General features: G+C 40.5%; 1 protein-coding gene across 10 annotated transcripts in view; it reads right to left on the bottom strand.

Moving 5' to 3' along the window:
* Window positions 1–18,805, bottom strand: part of DMD (dystrophin) — a 2,174,064-nt gene that overhangs the window by 134,709 nt on the left and 2,020,550 nt on the right. For 6 of the 10 annotated variants that reach the window (XM_031660704.1, XM_031660695.1, XM_031660696.1 and 3 more), the window contains one exon: window positions 12,838–12,899. In XM_031660704.1, coding sequence (XP_031516564.1) covers window positions 12,838–12,899 — 62 coding nt within the window. Of the gene's footprint in view, window positions 1–12,837; window positions 12,900–18,591; window positions 18,750–18,805 lie in introns of those variants that run through there. The other 4 variants (XM_031660701.1, XM_031660702.1, XM_031660700.1 and 1 more) reach the window with 2 other exon arrangements.

Raw genomic sequence — 18,805 nt, 5'->3', positions numbered from 1 at the left:
TGGAAAGGAGAAGTCAAGCTACTTCCTTTTTCATTCTACCTCCAGCAATAGGTCTGGCTAGCTGTGTCTCCTTCCTGGCTCCAGTTCCCTCAGAGCCCCTCCCTCATTGGTCCCAGCTGGCCAACGGTTCCAACTCCACCTTGATGTCCCTGACATCTGATGCTCTGGTGATATCACCTCTTGTCATTGTCCCTCCAGCCCTAGGTATCACAGAAACTTCATGCTGTGTGTGTGGTTTCTTAGCACTTCCATTCTTGAGTAACCAATTTCCCTGCATTAAATCCCCTCTGCTTGAAATAACTAGAGGGTTTATGTTTTCTAACTAGGCAGACCCTGATTGATACATCTCCCAAATCAAAAACCTTAGTATAAAAACCTTCAACATAGCATATAAGGCTTTTCACAGCTTTAGTTCTCCTCATCTCTATAGCCATTCTATGATACCTCCACTACCGTAGAGTAGTACCACCATCATTTATTAGATCTTTATGCTTTTTTGTTTTGAGACGGAGTCTCACTCTGTTGCCCAGGCTGGAGTGCAGTGGCGCGATCTCGGTTCACTGCAACCTGTGCCTCCCAGGTTCAAGCAATTCTCCTGCCTCAGCTTTCTGAGTATCTGGGACTACAGGCACACACCGCCACTTCCGGCTTTTTTTATTTTTTTATTTTAGTAGAGATGGGATTTCACTGTGTTGCCCAGGCTGGTCTTGAACTCCTGACCTCAGGTGAACCACCCGCCTCAGCCTCCCAAAATGTAGTATTTTTTATCCTGAATGAGAATTGGGGGAGGGCAAACACCACAGTAGAAAATGTATTATTCTAATTTGCATGTCAAATTAAAGTAAGCGTATGCTTTCCAAAAGTTAGGATAAATTGTGATCACGTGATCTTTAGCACTTTGGTTAAGAAGTAAAATACTTCAGAAAAATTAAGTGGCTCCTTGAGTGTCAAAGGTGAACACCTAAACCTGGGTGGCTATCACTGTCTGAACACTTGGTATCTCAATTCAGGAACCCAATAGATTATTAAATAAGGAGAGACTGGTATATGATAATAACAACTAATAATGATAATGCATATCACTATTAATAGCAATAATTCCTTAAGCAGTTACTACATCAGACATTCTGTCATCTTACATATGTCATCTCTAATCCTCACAACACAAGGTAAGTCTCATCATAACTACTTAATACATCAAAAACTGAGGTTCAAAATTATTAGTGGTTTCCTTTTTGACCACAGAGAACTGGTGACAGAATCAGAATTTAAATCCAGCCTCAAAGTCAATGAACAGTTTTGCTGCTACAAAACATTGCCTCCAACCCTAAACTCATAAAGTGACAATGGGAAAGTCACAGTATAATCAATTAGTTCCCCCACTTAATGCACCCCATAAAGAGTGCACATATCATAGTTTATATTTTAGATAAAAACAAACCTGTATTTTAAATTTATCACGTTATATACATTCTATTTAATTATAGGGGATGGGAGAGACATTAAACTAAGCAGCAGTGGCTCTGCCGCTTAATCCCTGGTTCCTTCCTGTAACACGATGATTTCTATGTTTGGTCTTCTAAAATAATTGCCAAGGAGAGCTACCAAGTGGGAAAGAAGACAGATCCCTCCTCTGCCTGAACTTGAATCAACTGGCAAAACATTAAACCTCATAAATAACATTTTTCAGGTGTTCCTGTTTGGTTAATTATCCTCCCCCCGACCTGGGTCACCTGATTTGAGTTTACACTTATACTTTCAAAAATTAAGTGCTCTAGAACAGTGCTACTCAAAATATGGACTTTCACAAGTATAGAAATGAACAGTGTGTTAAGTAACTTCGATAGCAATTTGACATTGCCATGACATCCAAATTCAGAGTGCATTCATCTCATGGAGCAGGGTACAGACGAGGTTGAGTGTTGTTGAACTTGATTATTGAGTTACATGTGGTGTGAATACATACTTGTCAGTTTCATTAGAATCACCTGAAAATCTGTGATGTGTAATATGTTAAAAACCACCACTGGCTGGGGGCGGTGGCTCATGCCCGTAATCCCAGCACTTTGGGAGGCAGAGGCTGGCGGATCATGAGGTCAAGAGATCGAGACCATCCTAGCCAATATGGTAAAACCCCATCTCTACTAAAAATGCAAAAATTAGCTGGGTGTGGTGGTGCGCACCTGTAATCTCAGCTACTTGGGAGACTGAGGCAGGAGAATCACTTGAACCCGGGAGGCAGAGGTTGCAGTGAGCTAAATTCGCACCACTGCACTCCAGTCTGGTGACAGAGTGAGACTCCATCTTAAAAAAAAACAAAAAACAAACAACAACAACAACAAAAACACCACCAACAAAAACCCGGCCCTTCACCAGTTTGAGAAGCACTGCTCTTAAGTGATAGCCTGTTTTTTTTTTTTTTTTTTTTTTTTTTCAAGACAGGGTCTTGCTCTATTGCCCAGGCTGGACTCAAATTCCTGGGCTCAAGGGATCCTCCTGCCCCACCTCTGGAAGTGCTGGGACTACAGGTGCATGCCACCATGCCTGGACTTAAAGTGATAGCCTCTTTACAGACCAAGAAAGTAAAATATAAAAACAATCACCTTCTTACCAAAATTCATGCTTGGTAAAGAAATCTGTATGTAAATATATCAATATAAGCACCATTTGTCTCCGTTATATAAGCTTCTATTTATGAGGGGGTGTAATGACTTTCCTGGAGTTATGCAAGCGATCAACACTTTGTGAAATAGCAAATTTTGAAACATTCTCACAGAATATCACCAATTCATAAATAAGCTAATGATTCATCCACTATGTCAGAAGAGAGACTTTCAGAATATTTTTAGGTCATTTTATTACTACCGTAGAGGGTACAGACTTTAAAACCTCTCTATCTATTTTATGTGAGTGTTCTGACTGTTCTGAATCTCTTTCCAGCAAAATTGCAGCTCCCAAGAGACATACAGAGGTAATCAGACTTGTGGGCTTAAAAAAGAAATATTGGAAATGTCTGAATAAGAGCAGACACGTTTTTAGATGCCTTTACTCTGTGTGCAAAAATCATCTTCTGCAGATCCAGCTACATAAAATTGTACACATCCAGCACTTTTCTTCTAGCTGCAGGTGTAACCTTAATGTTCCTCTTATTTAGACCAGTAAACTACAGTTTGGCAGCTCTTTTAAAACTGTAAACCAGTCAAAGTCTAAGGAACAATTCTTTTTGAGTTTCCTTCTGAAATAAGCTTTGAGAGATGCAATTCAGAAATATCTATTTATTTATGTTCTTCAATTAGAAGCTTTAAATCAAGTTATTTGAACAAGAAAAAATATTATAATATTTAGAATAGTCCATTAAAATGCCATAAATTTTGATTTGGAAATTACATTTCTATTTCACAAATGGGGAAAGTCAATGGATCCTAATCAAAGTTAAAAGAGCAGATTATTTCTCTTTTTTTTTTTATAAGCTGGATAGTAAAGGAAGAACATTTATAACAGCCTTAATATCAAATTTGACTAAATCTTCCGTGCTAATTTTGTCAGCTAGGGAATAAAGAATGTCATATGGATTCCAGTTCAATTATGCTGATAAAGCAGTTTTATAAATCATGCTAAGAATAATGGATGTTCCTTCGAGAACACAGAACTCAGAGTTCGTAAAATGTGTGTTCTGGACTTGGTTCCTTATCTTCTACCGTATGTGAGTATAAATCAAATCAAGTCTTGAGCCTCAGTCTGCTCAAGTCCAAATGGAAAGACGGGAAGAATTACCCCATCCACCGAAATGGTAGCATTATTTCCCAAATCAAAAACTGGAAGGACACTCAAAGGGATGACAGGACAAAAAAATCTGAAACTGAAATTGATAGAAAATCCAGGTCATATGCCAGCTAATCTATAGCTGTGTAAGGATTAAATACGGTTATTTCTGAAAACTCTTTGCACATTGTAAAGTGCTACACAAATAAAGTACTATTATTACAAATATAATTATAGGATGGGCACGGTAGCTCATGCCTGTAATCTTAGCACTTTGGGAGGCTGAGGTGGGTGGATCATGAGTTCAGGAGATCGAGACCAGCCTGGCCAATATGGTGAAACCCCGTCTCTACCAAAAATACAAAAATTAGCTGGACGTGGTAGCGGGAGGCTGAGGCAGGAGAATCGCTTGAATGCAGGAGGTGGAGGTTACAGTGAGATGAGATTGCGCCACTGCACTCCTGCCTGGCGACAGAGACTCTGTCTCAAAAAATAATAATAATTAAATAAATAAATATGATTATCCTATTACTCATATCCTTTAGGTTGGTGGTGACAAAGAGGAACTGGGGGTTTAGGGCTGATAACATTCATACAACCAAGCTTTACTCTAGTCAGGAGTTAAATCAAAATCAGTCATTTAATGATGAAAGATCACTGGCCAACATGACATATAAGAAAATGAAGACCAATAGAAAGACTTGCCCGAGATCACACCGAAGCTGGCATCTGAATCTAGATATCCTTTCCAGTTCAAAGCGTTATGGCAGTAAAAAGTCAAAAGGCAGGGGTTTTAACACTGAGCAATATGTTAAGGAACTAGAAGCAAGAGCCAAGGAAAGCTAAATATTGAGTAGCTTAGTGGAGAACAGTTTAGTTCACAAAATATGCTGAGAAAAGCATTAGGACAAACTCCTAATGCAAAAGGAATTCATAGTCATTCAGAATCCTGCAAGAGCATCCTCAGGAGGGAATACTTAATGGAATGTAGAAAGCCTATCAAAAGAGGAGAATGAGCAAATAACTATGATATTCCTTCCTCTTGGGCAAGCTGAGGAAAGAGGTACAAGGATTTTGATGGCAGTGTTTTTAACTCTCTTGCAATTGCTGATTTATAATGATATTGATGTATCTTTAAAAAGCTTTTCGCCCTGTTGACTTAACTAGGACTTAACTAGTTCTCCTAACTGGAACTGCTGAAGAATCACACCCCTAACCTCAGGCCCAGCAGACCCTAAAATTAAATCCTCATTTTAACATTCTGAAGCCCTCTGCAAACCACAGACATGAAGCTAAGGGCCACGTGCTGACAGACTGCCTTCAAATCTTATGGGTTTTTTTTTTTTTTTTTTTTTTTTTGAGACGGAGTCTCGCTCTGTCGCCCAGGCTGGAGTACAGTGGCCGGATCTCAGCTCACTGCAAGCTCCGCCTCCTGGGTTCACGCCATTCTCCTGCCTCAGCCTCCTGAGTAGCTGGGACTACAGGTGCCCGCCACCTCGCCCGGCTAGTTTTTTGGGGTTTTTTTTGTATTTTTAGTAGAGACGGGGTTTCACCGTGTTAGCCAGGATGGTCTCGATCTCCTGACCTCGTGATCCACCCATCTCGGCCTCCCAAAGCGCTGGGATTACAGGCTTGAGCCACCGCGCCCGGCCCAAATCTTATGGTTTTTAAAGACCACTTTTCCTAAGAATTCCAAAAACACTCAGAAGTCCACTTTTGAAAATTGAGAGCTTTTGCATCATTCAGGTGAGCATCATGCTGGATAGTAGGTTCCAAAAACTGGGCAACAGATTAAAGAGGGCTAGATCCTTCTGAAGAATGCTATAACTCAAGAAAAGGAGAATCAATACCCCTTGAGAAAAAACTTGTGGTTAAAAGGGCTTCAATGAAGGAAAAGGAAATTGGAATAAGTAACACCAGAACATATGGTGCATCTAGATTTTAATAAACTGCTTGAAATAAAATCAGCTTTCTGAAGTGCAGTGATTCTCTCTTCACATTATCCTATTTTTACCTATATGTTTCCTTCATAAACTGGTATTCTTGTACTATACTGATGGTATCACAAAAAAAAACTCACACTGTAATTTAGAAAAGAACCACTGGGGAACCATATATTTTATTGTATTTATAATTAAGAGACCCCCAATAACACAGGCTAAGAAAAAATGTTTTTGTTTTTTTGTTTGTTTTTTTGAGACAGAGTCTTGCTCTGTCTCCCAGGCTGGAGTGCAGTGGCGCGATCTCGGCTCACTGCAAGCTCCACTCCCCGGGTTCACGCCATTCTCCTGCCTCAGCCTCCTGAGTAACTGGGACTACAGGTGCCCGCCATCATGCCCGGCTAATTTTTTGTATTTTTAGTAGAGATGGGGTTTCACCATGTTAGCCAGGATGGTCTTGATCTCCTGACCTCATGATCCACCCGCCTCGGCCTCCCAAAGTGCTGGGATTACAGGTGTGAGTCACCGCGCCCAGCCAGAAATAATGTTTTTAAACAGGGTCTCGTTCTGTTGCCCAGGCTGGAGTGCAGTGATGTAACCTTGGCTTACTGCAGTCTCGACCTCCCGGGCTCAAGCGATCCTCCCACCTCAGCCTCCTGAGTATCTGGGACTACAGGCACATGCCACCATGCTCGGCTAATTTTTGTATTTTTTGTAAAGATGGGGAGACAGGGGTTTCACCATGTTGCCCAGGCTGGTCTCGAACTCCTGAGCTCAAGTGATCTACTTGCCTCGGCCTCCAAAAGTGCTGGGATTACAAATGTGAGCCACCGTGCCCAGCATAAATTCTACTCTGTTGATCAGTATATCTGTCCTTATGTAAATGCTGTCTTGATTACTTAAGTTTGTAGTAAGACTTGAAATTGGAAATTGTGAGGCCAGGCACAGTGGCTCACACTTGGAATCTCAGAGCTGTGGGAGGCCAAGGTGGGAGGATCGCTTGAGCCCAAGAATTTGAGACCAGCCTGGGCAACATGGTGAGACCCCCATCTCTACAAAAAATTAAAAACAAGATTAGCCAGGCACCATGGCACACGGCTATAGTCCCAGCTACTTGGAAGGCTGAGGTGGGAGGATCTCTTGAGCCTGGGTGTTCAAAGCTGCAGTGTGCCATGATCAGGCCACTGCACTCCAGTCTACGTGACAGAGCAAGACGCTGTCTTTAAAAAAAAAAAAAAAAAGAAAAACAATAAAAGTATTTTTAAGCAGCATATATTATATGTGTGTGGGCAGCGTGAACTTTTTAAAAAATATTTTCTTAAAATTTCAGTAATGAACTTATGGACCTAGACATAAATTGTGAGAAAAGGACAGGCTTTTAACCACATAACTGCACTTCATGTAAATCAATATTATATTAGCATTTCAAAATAAATTCCAGAGCGTATTACTATCTAACATCTACCGATTTTGTAAAAGCTTTCTGGAGCCTTGAAGAACTCGGGGTTTTAAATCACCAAGCTAACCTATTGGAACAGTCTTTCCATTACATTTGTAAAAATGCTAATAGAAATCTAAAATTCACCTCATGAATCAAACATATTATTACTTCTAGGGAGTGAAGAAGAATATGCCCTCTCAATAACGAATGACCCAGAGGAGTCTAATGAGAAATATCTCAAGAGCCTCTCTATTTGACAACAGCTTGCCTCACTCAGCCTGTAAGACACGGATGGGTGGCATGATCTTCTCCTGTTGTTTGTTTTCTCAGAATGTACATTTTAAAACATAGGAATGATTAAACTTTTAGAAATCCACTTGTCTGCAGAGTTAGCCTAAATGTACCTCTTGAAAAATGATGATCACAGCAACTTTAGAAACAGCCTGCCCCACCCTCAGCCCAAAGTAAAAGAAAAACAAAATTCTTAGACACTTGTCCAATATCCTCACTTTGTTTTTTTTTTTTTTTTTTTTGAGATGGAGTTTCACTCTTGTTGCCCAGGAGGGAGTGCAACAGCGCGATCTCGGCTCATCGCAACCTCTGCCTCCTGGGTTCGAGTGATTCTCCAGCCTCGGCCTCTTGAGTAACTGGGATTACAGGCATGTGCCACCACGCCTGGCTAATTTTTTGTATTTTTAGTAAAGATGGGGTTTCACTGCGTTAGCCAGGATGGTCTTGATCTTCCGACCTCAGGTGATCCGCCCGCCTCGACCTCCCAAAATGCTGGGATTACAAGAGTGAGCCACTGTGCCCAGCCCCAATATCCTCACATTTTAAAGATAAAGCACCAAGGCCTACAAAAAATAGACACGGGACACTTGGTCTCTTATATCCCACTCACTCCACTAGCATTCTCTACTACCATTCTATGACTACTGGGGGTAGTCACAGAAAAATGCTGAAAGAAAACTGATTTCCGTTGCTTTTAGTGATTTATTCCCTGTGAAAATTCAAGACAATGCTTTTGTCAAACCATTAATGTGATGTAAAAAATTTTATGGAGACTCAAATTCCTAATGACTGTTCAATCATCATAGTGAACCTTTAAATTATTTCTTTGTTATGTCTTGCTTTGTTTGTGTAGGACTCTGGCAATATTTTCTCTCAATTTTTTGTGTAGGTACACAGCCTAAAACTGAGGGGAACACAATATTTCTAAGACTTGACTGAAACCTCCTCTGAAAAGCCACTTTAGATCTGTTGGAAATAATCTCAAATTATCTTACTTTTTATTTATTTTTCAATCAAAAAAGTTCTATTTTCTCTACCACTAAAATGTCTACATCTGCATTTTTCACGACTGGACATACAGACTAAAAATACATGAGATGATCTCCTTGAGTTTAAGGTTACCTGACAAAGTCCATGAGAATCAGGGTCCTTAAGCATAAATTATCTACATATATGTGGGGGGGGTGGTGTGTGTGTGTGTGTGTGGCTACTGTTGCTTTTCTGTCATAAGTTCTCATTGGTTAATGAACTGTAGCTATAGAGACACTAAGTAAGAAATGGAATAGGGGGTATTGACGAAGAAACTTTTTTACCAAACATCTAACTGTAAATAATATAAATTCATTTTAGAAAATCAGTGGAAAAGGAATGAAAAAGAAAACCACGTAGAATGTATTAGAGAGCTCCAATGGTAATATCTCAAGCAATATTATAGCTTTTCATCAGTAAATACTTGCTACTTTTTCGGTTCTAACAAAATGTTTTCAGCTTCTAATCCTATTGTGTTCAAACCCTGGGTGCGGGAGAACACCTGAATGCTTTTGAGGGCCAGGCAGGTAACATAAACATGTGTTGAACAGGCTGCTTGGGAACTCTGGCAAATTAGAGAATGGAAATCTCCTTAGAAGTGGGCGTCTTTAGGAATGTGTAACCTACTATGCATACTGTGAACCACTGTAGCTTCCACAGTAGAGTATGTCTGGAGTGGGGGAACAGAGGGAAAAAGCAACATCTTGATATTTTCAGCACCTCATCAGAGACATGAGGTTCAGGTTTGATTAGCAGAGGGGGCTAGATGTGGTCTTAAACATTGACACGCCAGACCACAACACCATTTCTGCTTTCAAGATACCTTTCATGAACTGACTGTAGTTGAAGGCTTCCAACCATTTCATCCAGCTCAAAGAGCAATTTGGACCTAGAGGGATACCTTCTTGATGAAGAAAAATATAAGCTAATAAGTAAAAACTAAAAAGCAATAAAAAGTTTATTTTCAGTATTTTATGCTTGTGTTTCGACTTTGAAACACTATAATTCTGGAAAGGAGGAAAGGCAGTACTGGTAGTTAATCTTATATGGGATCTCAAGGATACAGGCAGGCTAGGTGCAGTGGCTTACACCTGTAATCCTAACAATTTGGGAGGCCAAGGTGGGCGGATCACCTGAGGTCAGGAGGTCGAGAGCAGCCTGGCCAACATGGCAAAACCCCGTCCCTAGTAAAAATACAAAAATTAGTTGGCCATGGTGGCAGGCACCTAGTAATCCCAGCTACTCGGGAGGCTGAAGCAGGAGAATCACTTGATCCTGGGGACATGGGGGTTGCCGTGAGCCAAGATCGTGCCACTGCATTCCAGCCTGGGTGACAGAGTGAGATTCTGTCTCAAAAAAAAAAAAAAAAAAAAAAAAAAAAAGGATGTAGCCATATAACAAACTAAATCAATCATTCTGTATGTGCCAGGCAACAGTGAAAGGAGTGCCCATTGTTTAGGAACCCACCATACCACTTCCAGAAATACCACTCAAGTAACTTACTATTCATAGGTAAAACTATCAATCCCTATATACGTGTAGCAGGTATGTAGTAACCAACATGAATATACTTTACCTAGTAAATAAAATCAATGAGAACAGTGAAAGTACTAACAGAAAACCAAGGACAAACCCAGGTGTAGCCCCACATAGCTGTGTAGCCCTGATCAACTCCTCCCTGAGCCTGGCTTCGCTGTCCTGTGAAATGTGGATGTTGATACCATCTACCATGCAGGTTGGTTGCTGGCATGTCCCATGTAGAAAACAAACAATAGGCCCGCGATAAATGTGAGATGTTATTTGATGACTCACCATTTGGATAAAAGCCCAACGAATGTTTGATTGTTACAAAACTAATGGAAATATTAACTCTGAAAGGTGAAAAGCAAATTTCAACACTTAGTTCACTTGCAAATGGTTTGTTATTGGGCTAGCAAGAAACAGAATTTCAAAGGGGGCTGGAATTGATAACACACTTACGATGACTTCCTTTTATTATATACAAATTATACCTGAAAGTTGATTTCATAAAAGAAAAAGTTTGCAATAAATGAATTCTAAAATCCCCTGCAACTGTAAAATTCTGTTATCATTCAAAATTGAGTGATGTCACAAGCCCAATGTCACAAGTCATGAGAGACTACTAGTTTTGAGTTTATCACCACATCTAAACTACGGAGAAAATGTTAGCAATATAATGATTAAATGTATATTTAACTTTTATTAAAGGTGCAAACATGTATTCATTGATAGTCCATAGTTAGCTTTTCATCAAACATGTTTGCAATTTCTCATTACAGAGTAATTGAAAGTGGCAGAGAATGCTATACAACAAAATGTAAATATGGCCATGGTAATATATTACTTTTCAGTGAAAAAAAAAAAAACTATAAGACAGAATGATTCAACTTCTATAAAAATATATGTATAGAAAGACATTTTTGAAGATATCTACTAGATTATTAAACAGCAGCTAACTCTAAGAAGTGGGGTTATGATTTGTCTCTTTTGTTAGCCTGTCTATATTTTTAAACTTAAAAAAATATGAATAAGTATTAATTCTATAATAATAATGATTTTAAAATAAGAGTGAATTAAAATATTACAACTAGAAATTACTGTAATTAGAGTAGGAAATGTTAGAAGTGGGCTACATCTGTGTAAACCACAGGTTATGATCAAGAGGCCCACAGACAAATTTAAATTAGCTTTTTGTGGACGCATTTCTAGTTTCTCTTGTACAATCAGGGGTCCTGGGGTCCTGGGAGTACTGGGATAGAAAGACCAGCTTGCCCAGGACAGCTGCTGCCCACTTCAGATGAAGCCTTTTCATTCTCTCATTTGCCAAAAGATAAGCATTCACGTTTTCCACCTGTGGTATAAACAGTCCACAATTATAAGCCAAAAACATTCTGTGGGGGCTGGAAATGTAGCACTAGAAAATTAGCTGATCCCAATTTGATTTAAAATTTTAAACGTTTACACACTTATAACTAGACTGAAATGACATAATATTACTCGAAATGTATTGGATCTCTCTCTCTCTGGTTAGTATAAGTGACTTTGTTTTTCCTTTTTCATGTTTTTTATTTACATTTTTCAGGTTTTCTAGAAGAAATTTAATCATTTATAATTAGAAAAATGTTTAATAAAACCATTTTTTGGCTAATATCTCTTCTCTAATCCTTGGTGTCTCTATAGCTACAATTCATTCCGTGAGAATCCATGACACAAAAGCAGTAATAGCTACATACCCCCTGACACACACACCCCACTTACATATACCTACACAGAATTTATGTTTAAGTACCCTGATTCCCACAGTGTTTATCACGTAACCTTAAATCCAAAGAGATTGCCTTATGTGTTTGTCTATCAACATATCCATTCACAGAAATGCAGGCTTGAAAAAGTAGAAAAGACATGACTTTTTATAGATACAAATATATATATATAAACACAACCTGGGCAACATAGTGAGACCCATCTCTACAAAAATAAATAAAAATAAATTTAAAAAATGAGCTGGGTGTGGTGGTGCATTCCTGTAGTCCCAGCTACTCGGGAGGCTGAGGCAGAAGAACCACATGAGCCCAGGGGTTCGAGGCTGCAATAAGCTATAACTGCACCAGCCTGGGAGACAGAGCAAGATCCCGTCCCAAAACAAAACAAAACCCCAAACAAGCTGCAACTTAAGATAATTCATTTCAGAATATTCCTTGTAGATCTAAAATGACAAACCAGACATCTGGACATTGGTCCAGTGTAAAAAAACTGTGTTTTCAAACCCTTATTTGTACGCTATGTACCTATTCAAAAAATTTCAAGTTATGAGGGGGAAGAAAACACAACTGCCAGGCTCTTACATAAGCACAAAACAAGCCATACTAAAGAAATCATTTAAATGTTCACATTAATGACCCGCCAGGCCTTAGGAATTGTGAGCACTGGAAAGACGGCAGAAAATTCCTTTACACAACATCTGTGGTTTGGCAAAAGGGTTGTCTTGGTTTCACACGGAAGAAATCAATAAGCACCTGAAACAGTTTTCTATCTTCGTGGGAATAAAAAAAAATACAGTCGTAAATTGCAACTGTTTTTCCATCCTTTTAGGCACCAAAGAAAACGACAAAGACCCTTAGGGCCTCTCAGGTATATTGAATTTTTAGCAGTCAACTTCTAAAACTTGTTTTTAAGGAACCCCTGAAAAAAAAGAAAGCTGATTGTCCATTTTGGATAGGAAGGTGCCACTGCTTTCACCCGTGAAACAATCTAGTGATGTATTTATATAGCAAGTAACTTTCACACTACAAACTACTTTATCCTAAAAGTCACCTGTCATTTAACTTGGAGGAAACATGGCCATGTCCTTACCTAAAGACTGGTAGAGCTCTGTCATTTTGGGATGGTCCCAGCAAGTTGTTTGAGTCTCGTGGCTAAAACACAAAACATAAAGAAAGACTTTAGAATTTACAATGGGTAGTTGAGAAAACAAGAAAAACACAACAACAACAAGATTTGCTTTTGAACCATTCGGAATCTTTATTTCAAAGCACTTCCATAGTGTATTGAAGAAATGTTTATCTTACAAGCAGAAAGGCCCCTTTCTGCTTTGCTTCCAAAGGGAAAAGCAATATAAACATTATTCGGTTCCAGAATGTTTCTTCATTGCACCCACAAATCGATTGAGCTTCAGTCATGATAAATTGACCTTGTTATGTGATCAATAATTGACTATCAGGATTTCTTCACCCATCCAACGTGGAACACTACATAAAGGACACTGATAACTGATTATTACTCAACTCTGTCAAAGAGATACCGGACATTAGTTCAATAAATATAAATCATCTCACTTCTCATTTGCTTTCACTGCCCCTGACATTTTTCCCATTACTCTTTCTTCTACATATCCAGATCTCATATCCATGATACCTGTATTTCATTTCAGCTTAAGGTATATCCAGTGCCTGACTAATATATCATAACTTCCTTCTTCCCATTACTTTCGGAGTGTTTTTTCTTTAAACTCAGTACGCTATACACCACTACACCTCTTCCTATATTTACTTGGGCCTGAATGAAGCATTCACAGCTCTCTTCCATTTCTTGAAGTGTGGTTGCTGGCTATCAGCTCCTGCCACAAAAAGCACAAAACACCTTTGTTCCTCATTCAATTACATGAATAAACCCTGGAGAAATAACTACATATACTTTTCCTTACTTTGGCCCATCTACGTAAATCACCACAGCATCGTATTTCCAGTTGTCAGGGATTGCATGGCAGGCTTTGATACAGTCAAATGCAGTTTTGAATGATATTTGGGTACTCATATGCAGAGCCTATTCATAAACTTTTGGGGGGAAGGGGAGGGAAGGAAAAAGAAATCGCTTAAATTGGAGCATTTCAAGAGAACCAGAAAGTACCGAGGTCTCACACAGAAAGAGGAGTCTGGACAGGCAACAATGTCAAATGGCCTTAGCGTATGTTTTGAATTTTAGGGCTCTGCGCCCTACTAGAGGATTAAAGGATTAGTTGATATAGGTAAGTGACTGGCACCGTTTGGTGCTCAATATGTGGTCGCTTTTGGTATCATGTGCCCCTCAAATTGTCATCTATTAAAAGCAAATCTGTTATTAGCTGATTACAATATAGATGTGGATCCAACTGTAGTTAGGTCAATCAAGCCAAAGACAGACCCTTCCTAGACAGCAAAACCAACACACTACATGTTCTCGCCTATGTTTTAAAACAAGAAAAGAACCATTTAAATTGGTTTGAGAAATGGAATACAATCATAAACCTCCTAAAGACATATGGAAATCACCCAAATTGTACAACTTCAAAGACCATCCCTGTGATATTTACCAGTCACTGATTGAACAGTGAGGGCTACTGAAAACAATTTGCAAGAAAACGTTCACTTGTGAAGTGCTGTTTCACTGTCTTCCAAATACGTTTGTTTCTGTTTGACTTTTCCACAGAGACAATTCACATTTGAGGACTATAACAAGGGCTTATCAGTTGAGGGAATGTAACAGAGTGACATTCAAGTCTTAAAGAGCAAGAAGAGCAAGAGATGTGGTCTCTATGCTTTAAGGGGTTTTAGGAAACCCCATGTCCAAACCAGTTTATGATCTGGAGAAGGGGTAGGCGGGACTGGTACTTTACATGCACAGCACAAGGAGGCTGCAGCTTGCAGCTTCATGGAAAAAGTGTTGCTTGTTCTCAGGCATTTCTCAGCTCGGAAACTGAGTGTATACCAATTCCGTATGTAAGTGCAGAGCAAGGAAAGGTTACCTTCTATTGAGACCACCCTGCATTCAGGCCGCCTCTATTTCCAAAGGTCATCCAGACATGATATAAGTACCAGGGAGAAAGGAAGAGAGAAGAGAGGAAGCACACATGTGTGCCCACATGTACAAGGGCTCACACAGGCCCTTACTAGTCACACTGTGTAACAACAATGTCCCATCTCCAGGATATTTGTAAGGACCGTAGCATCTCCTATAGGTCTGCAGAAAAACATTTAGCTGAGCTGATAAGCCTGATCAGACAGAGACAGGGAACACCATGAAAAGCCACCATCTGGAATGGACTTCAAATTAGAGGAATAGTCAAGAAATAAACTTGTACCAAACACAATTCTAAAAGGGAAGGGAAACAGTGCATACAATTTACAAGAGAATCCCACATAGAATGAATGAGGGCTTCATGTAGCTCCCCAGCTCCGAAAGAAATCTCGTGACTGTTGGCATACGTACATTCCTACCTTTTTAAAGACTTTATTTTGAAGGTTAAAATTATGAAAAGGGCTTTAGAAATTATTTTTTTAATGCATCAGTCCTCGGCAAAACTGAAAATCTCCTTTACTGGAAGAAGGAAGAAATTCTAAGCCCCCAATTCCATTGCCCATTTGTGAGTTAAGATAGTAGTCCTTGATACGTACTATTCTCCCAATTATCTGTGATTCTGTGGGACTTGAATAACAAAGATAAATGAACTCCTGAAACAATTCCAGAAGCTAACCTTTTTCACCTTCAACACACAAACCTTTTATTTTTAAGCAATGCAAAAGAACTAGAAAAACAGATTTAGATTTCACCTTTACAGTCTTAGTTTCACTTCAATTGCAAACCAGTTCTGAGCAAAAGAAGTGAGCACACGTGGAAAGAAGAAATAAAGGGTGTGACTAATCCTTAACATGAGAAAAATAGTCTTTTAATCATTTAATGCTAAAAATGCTTGGCAACATAGCCAAAAAAACTTCAGATTTTTTGGTAACTATATGATGAACCAAATATTCACTTCACAGCGTGTGAGTATTCTCTACCTGTGATGAATCCAGAGCCCTCCTCGGACACATTTAACCCTTCAAAATAGATAGGAACTATGACTATGGACTGGATGAAATAGCACAAATCTGCATAACTCGTATTTATCTTGTACCTTGAAGGACAAACCAATTTTTTTTGTCTGTGATCAATACCGATTTTACAGCTTCATTTCTTACTCTGTGTCTGCCTTCAAAAACAGTAGAGAATTCTCAATAACTCCACGAGAAGAGTCCACATTTACCTGGAATATGCAGACAATCCAGAAAAACATGGTGTGCTAGGGAGGAGGGAGTGGAAGGGTGGGTGGCACTGTTTTTGGTAATTGTCTCTTTTCTGCATTTCACTCTCCAATCGGAAATGCTCTCCCCCATATACCATGAACAACCAAAAAGGAAATCCTGAAACCTGTTCACATGTTAAAGGGTACATCTTTGTTTGGCCTTTCTGAGAACAATAATGTTCAACATAGATCACAAGTCTGTATGGACATTAACACAGAGATCAGCTTCATAAATAATCCTTAGAACGCTCTTTACATCTTTAAAAAATGTTATTGATTTTGGCCCTGCTGGTTCCAAAGCCTGGCATCAGATATGCCTCTCTGAGCAGTATTTATATGAAGATTTCCCCTCTTCTTCTTTGTACAAACCATGATAATCTCTCCTTTTCCCTTTTATTTGAGGCTGTGATAGGACCCTGATGCAAATTAAAATATAAAATCATCGACTATGACAAAAGACCCCGGCAACATCTACTTGTCAATAATAAGAAATTAAAGCATTACTCTACTGAGCACAAGGCTGACCTAATTTCCTACCGTACAATTTAAATTTTCTCTCACCTTCTTTAGTTTCAAGTAGTGTGCAAGGTTATTATAACTGCCTCAGAGCTGTTCCTGCTGTCAGTGCTGGAATAATCAGACTTATTGGAATTGCTTTTTTAGTTTCTTAAAAACAAACATTAAACACTTACAAAAAGTAACAAATATCTACTGCTGTGGCTGGGAAAATGGCAGTTGTCTAATTAAAATAAGATTTCTGCTGCCACCATTGTTATTTGGTACTGAAAATATTCCGAACAGTTGTCCTTTTAAAAAACTATCTGTCCACTACTTCCCAGGGAGAAAACTAATCACTATGCAGCAATATAAAAAGGTAGCGTTCTCTTGCGATTTGCAGAGGATTAGAGTTTGGCTTCATATATAATCTGGAGCCCATTGATCCACACACACAAATGATTTCCCTTTAATCTAAGGATCAGACTCTTTTTCTAGAGGAACCTTGGTATTTGCATGCTGAATTGTTGAACTTGGCTTGCATTGCTGGAATACTGGCAGGGTGTGGATGGTAAAATATATTTTAAAGTTTCTGCTACCGTGGGGCAGGGGTTTGGAGGGGTGAGCGTCAATATAAGCATCAGAAATCCATTCTAGTTCCAATTTATTGTTCCCTGGGATATTTACCATTTTATACTGTTTGGCTAAAGCCAGGGCAAAGATGATTGCCTCGGTGGCTGTTCCAGCTGTTACTTGTCTTCCGTTCTATTTGCTTTTCAAGGTTTAACTCCCACCCACCCTCAACTTTGGCCAAAGCAATTTCTTTTCAGGGTCGTGTCCAATCGGAGATCAAACAATGATGACTGAAACCAATTCCACGGTGTTCAAGGGTCAGAGGACTTTCATACAACCGTGTTGCTTCATTCGCTCCTCTCGCTTCTCCAACAGCAAACGTCTCCTCCAAAGAGGGGCTTGGGTAAAAGGCAATAAAAAATCTAGGCAAAAAAAGAAAGGTTGATTGGGGGTGGGGGGTGACAAGGAGAGGTGACAGGGATAAAGCAGAGGACCAAAGAGTTTATTGCCCAAGGAAAAATGTAGATTTCACTTAAAGACGCCACTTAAAAGTTCACCACTTAAATCGGATGGATTTTTTTCATGATGTAAAAACAGTTTATAATATTATGCCTCCCTCAAGCAACTAAACCCCTTAAATTTAAAGCTTCAAACTTAACTTCAAATTTGACCCAGCAAAGTGTTCTGCCCGTTTTATTGCCGTGCACGGATTGGGAGTGACAAACTTTGCTTGAAGATGAGCACAGACACCTGGAGAAATGCGAGAGAACACCCTAGAAATGACTCCACACCCAATCCCAAGGGGGGGGGGGGCGGGGAAAAAAGCCCAAACAAAAATCCCCCCTGAAATCCTTGACTTCTGGGCTTTAGTTGTTTGTTCTTTCTTTCCTGATTTCTGCAGGTCTTGGGGCACGGAATGAGCACGGTAGAAAATGCAGCGAGGGAAATGTCAGTTGGAATCCTCGGAAGAAATCAGGCAGAAAGTTGACCTTTTGGCACTTGCAGTGCAATGGAAGGTAGCGCCGCGTGCGCCCCTTCCTTCGGCGAGTAAGAGCGACGATTTAGGAACAGCCAGCCTTGCTCACGTCCAAACTGGCAGCCTGGAAAGGAGCGAAAAGCTCCCTCGGCCCCAATCCCCGCGTGAGGAACGCGTTATCCCCTCTGGGGACGGGGAGAAATCAGCTTTTTCTCTCCCAGCCCGTCCCAAAGCCGAGGGAAGAGGTTCCCCCACTAGCCCGGCGGCTGGGGAGAAACCCCGGGGGCGCACCTGCAGCCGCGCCGCGGGAACCCGCGGGAGAGGTTCCTAGACGCCCAGCCGCCCGGCGCCCCGGGTCCAGTCGCCGCGCCTGTCTAAGTTTTGACCGCCTCAGCTTGCCCCCTGCTCGCGCCACAAGTGCACGGATTGCGGCGATGAGACGGGGCCGGGGCCTCGATCCACTTACCCTTTGAGCTGTTCCCTCATGGCTGCAAGGGCTCCGCGGTCGAGGGTGGGTACGAGTGGAGGAGTGAGCTTCCCAGAGCCGCCGGGCTCCCCGAAAGTGGAGCGCCGCCGCCGCCGCCGCCGCCCAAGCTCACAGCTGAAAGCACTGCGGAGGAGCCGGCGCGGGCGGGCCGGGGAGGGGGCGCTGCGGGCAGACGGGGCGGGGCCGTGTCGGG

This window comes from Papio anubis, chromosome X (assembly GCF_008728515.1).
Source record: "Papio anubis isolate 15944 chromosome X, Panubis1.0, whole genome shotgun sequence".
NCBI lineage: Eukaryota > Metazoa > Chordata > Mammalia > Primates > Cercopithecidae > Papio > Papio anubis.
This window is presented reverse-complemented; position numbering and strand designations above follow the sequence as displayed.